A 3,092-nucleotide genomic window follows, 5' to 3' on the forward strand; every position below is an offset into this window, starting at 1 on the left:
ATGCTTTGAAGCATTCTTTGATTGGTCAATTCGTAAAATTCTTTCTTCTAATTGGTCAACGAAGTATTTGCAGCGGTAAATGGATCACACCCCTAATTGAGCAATTTTTTTTTCAATTTGAAGGTCAAAATCCGAAGAGTAAGATGATGTAAAATTATATAAGTTTGTGAAAAACATTTGTCATAAATAATTTTTCGTAACAGTGGAAGAAAATGTCCGGATTCATCAGAATCGCGAATAGCGATTAGAATTAACTCATTTTGACTTTGGAAATAAAAAGAATTGGGAAAGGAATAAGATAACTACCTAATATATATATTATAATTCTATGTGATACTTATTCCTCAAATACAATATCTAAGATTACACCAAACACGTTGTGAAGGATTTTGCTGAAGTAGAAATTTATCTATCAACAAATATTTAATCAAGGGCAAAGTATTTTTGCAATAGCTCCTCATATATGTCTTTATCAGTGTCCATAAATAAGCAAAAGATGACTCTGTCCACCTAAAAAGTTATAATAAAAATTTGACGTGTACTTTTGATTGTAAATACTAAAGTAACAATTTGTTGAATGCATGTGCAATCTTACAGTATCTTTATTATCGAGGAGAAACTTTTTAACGGTCGATATAGCTACTTTGGCCGCTGGCCTTTGTGGATATCCATAAATTCCAGTTGATATGCATGGAAATGCGATAGTACGCAAACGATTCTCTTTAGCCAGAGTCAAACTATTCTCGTAACATTCTTTTAATTTATCCGGCTTTTCACCTTGTGGACCAACCGTGTGGATAATATCTAGAATGAATAAAATACATTTTGTTTCAATTTAATTAAGTTAATTTTTTAATAAAATACAGATTATGAACTTCTGCAATAAATTATTTACATTTGGCTGGCAGCTCGTAACCTCCTGTGATTTTAGCTTCGCCAACTTTGCATCCTTTTAACGTCGCGCATTCCTTCCTTAAATATGGTCCTGCTGCTCGATGAATAGCTCCGTCAACTAAAATATTTGTCATTATTTTATATATAGAAACATCTTATATCTCTCAAATATATAAAGTTACAAAATACATATGCTCATCAGATAAAGCAGCTTTGCAACTGTTATAAAAATGTAAAATTCTTCTTAACGTAATCGATCCTTTAGTATAATACCTTTAATTCCTTACTGGATCTGAATGTATAAACCAATATTAAGAATTTTACAACAGTTGCAAAGCTGCTTTTTTTGCTGAACGCATACAATATTTGAGAACATCTTATACCTCCACCACCTCCTAAAAGACTCGAATTAGCAGCGTTGACAATTGCGTCTATCTCAAGCGACGTTATGTCTCCTTGCCACATACATACTTTCTTAGCTAGGGTCTCATCGACTTTTTCAGCCTTTTCAACAGCCTTGGTGATATTAGACTTGTTTTTATCCCAGTACTCTGACCATGTAGAAATCTGTTCAAGAGTAATTACCTCTCCCTTGTAAAAGCCTCTCTTTTCCTCTGGTGGCATGTTCATGAACCTTTCTATTTAACAAAGAAATAATGAAAAGAGACATTAAAATACTTCACAATTCCTTGATTGTTCTCCATTTAATTGATAATTAACTGAAAGCGATTCCTTACGTTTCTCATCTTCGAACGACATCTTTCCTTTGGGTTCGATGGAAGCCGAGCTGTTTCTCAGAAGGAAATTTCCAAGGATACGAGTGCTTCTAAAGGAGCAACTAACAACGGTCGCCTAGAAACCAAAAGCAGCGTTCTCGCAACTCTTGGAAATTATGCGGTGCCAGATACGCTCTTCTACCTTACTTTCAAAGCCAGCATATTTCGCGAGAAATTCCGAAGGACTTCTTGCCAATCATCAACGTCACGTTTCTGCAATTGAACATACAGGGTCGTCGCAAATTTTACCGTGTCCTGAGAACTCAAATCGCCGCGAAAATACAAGTTCTCCTCTCTCGCTCGCAATTGCTTGTAATCACTATTACCGCGATTGCGATGATCAATGATTCTGGTCCGATTTTCTCCAGTTTCGATCAGCCGGCAATGGAATTGCCATCGCCATCTAGCTGATCTGGCAACTTCAACTTGCTCTTTGCGCTGCATATTTTCTGCATGAGTAGTGTCATCTAGAAGATCTAGAAGCAACTTGAAGATGTTTTGCACGAATTTGCACGAAGATAATACCTGATGATAATATGTTTTCTGCAATTGTGGAGGGATCACTCGAAAACCTGGAGGTTGATTATTATGTGTATAAAAGATATTTTGAAATCATATTGGCGAAATTTTATTTTTAAGGTCAAATATAAAACGATAGAACATTAAATTATTACATTGAATAAATATTATTTTCCACACAGCAAATGTGTCCAAAATATCCTAGAGATATCTTAAAGATATATATGGGATGTGTGATATCTTTAGGATATCTGTCTGATGTATTTCGGAAATTTCTGCTGTGTGTTAAATGTATAATTCATAAAACACTTTATTTAAAATTATTTCAACACAAAATCCATGATTCATAATGTAATAGAATCTATATTTTTTATATCTAGTAGGAGTTTGTTAAATTAAAAAATTTTTTCTGAATTTCAAAATTATAATTAAGCATTTCAGAAATATTACAAAAAAATGTATATATAATATTTTGCTATGAATTTTTAAAAAAGCCTCCAATACTTGAGAAATGAGGTAAAAATTACAAAAATGAGCAAATTTTTTTTTATTGCAATATTTATAATTTTATTGATTGATATATACTTAGTGAATTTTGTTCATTTTTATAATTTTTATCTTGTTTCATTTCAAGATATACCCCGAATAGCACACTTTATTCGAGGCACGTTCTGGTGAACGTTTCTTAGGACATACCAGTATAGTATAAGGATATCTTCTGAATGTTCTTTGGAACGTCCCTTGGAGATCTGTGCTATTAGGGATAATATAGAATTGCCGTGGGCGTTGAAATTTTTTAAACCTCCGGAAGACTAATGTGAACGTATAAAAAAATAAAATTATAAGAATATCAAATTATAATTTGAAATTGTAATTGATAAAAATAAATCTAATTAAATAAGA

General features: G+C 32.5%; 1 protein-coding gene across 1 annotated transcript; it reads right to left on the reverse strand.

Annotated features, from left to right (window-relative positions):
- Positions 1-332: 332 nt before the first annotated feature.
- LOC108770130 (macro domain-containing protein CT2219) lies at positions 333-2,063 on the reverse strand. The gene is made up of 6 exons (XM_018521458.1): positions 1,818-2,063; positions 1,632-1,746; positions 1,278-1,532; positions 896-1,012; positions 596-804; positions 333-510 (listed from the first exon to the last, which is right to left on the reverse strand). Exons 1-6 carry the CDS (start codon positions 1,830-1,832, stop codon positions 424-426), a joined length of 798 nt encoding a protein of 265 aa, XP_018376960.1. The 5' UTR covers positions 1,833-2,063; the 3' UTR covers positions 333-423.
- Between the last annotated feature and the right edge of the window lie 1,029 nt (positions 2,064-3,092).

This window comes from Trachymyrmex cornetzi, unplaced genomic scaffold (assembly GCF_001594075.2).
Source record: "Trachymyrmex cornetzi isolate Tcor2-1 unplaced genomic scaffold, Tcor1.1 scaffold99, whole genome shotgun sequence".
Classification (NCBI taxonomy): Eukaryota; Metazoa; Arthropoda; class Insecta; order Hymenoptera; family Formicidae; genus Trachymyrmex; species Trachymyrmex cornetzi.

What these genes read in the sequence shown, in the direction of transcription:
- LOC108770130 (XM_018521458.1), bottom strand. An exon ending in GTCGTTCGAAGATGAGAAAC is followed by an intron (nt 1,533 to 1,631) that starts GTAAGGAATCGC and finishes TTTGTTAAATAG; the next exon opens with AAAGGTTCATGAACATGCCA. An exon ending in TTACGAGCTGCCAGCCAAAT is followed by an intron (nt 805 to 895) that starts GTAAATAATTTA and finishes TATTCATTCTAG; the next exon opens with ATATTATCCACACGGTTGGT.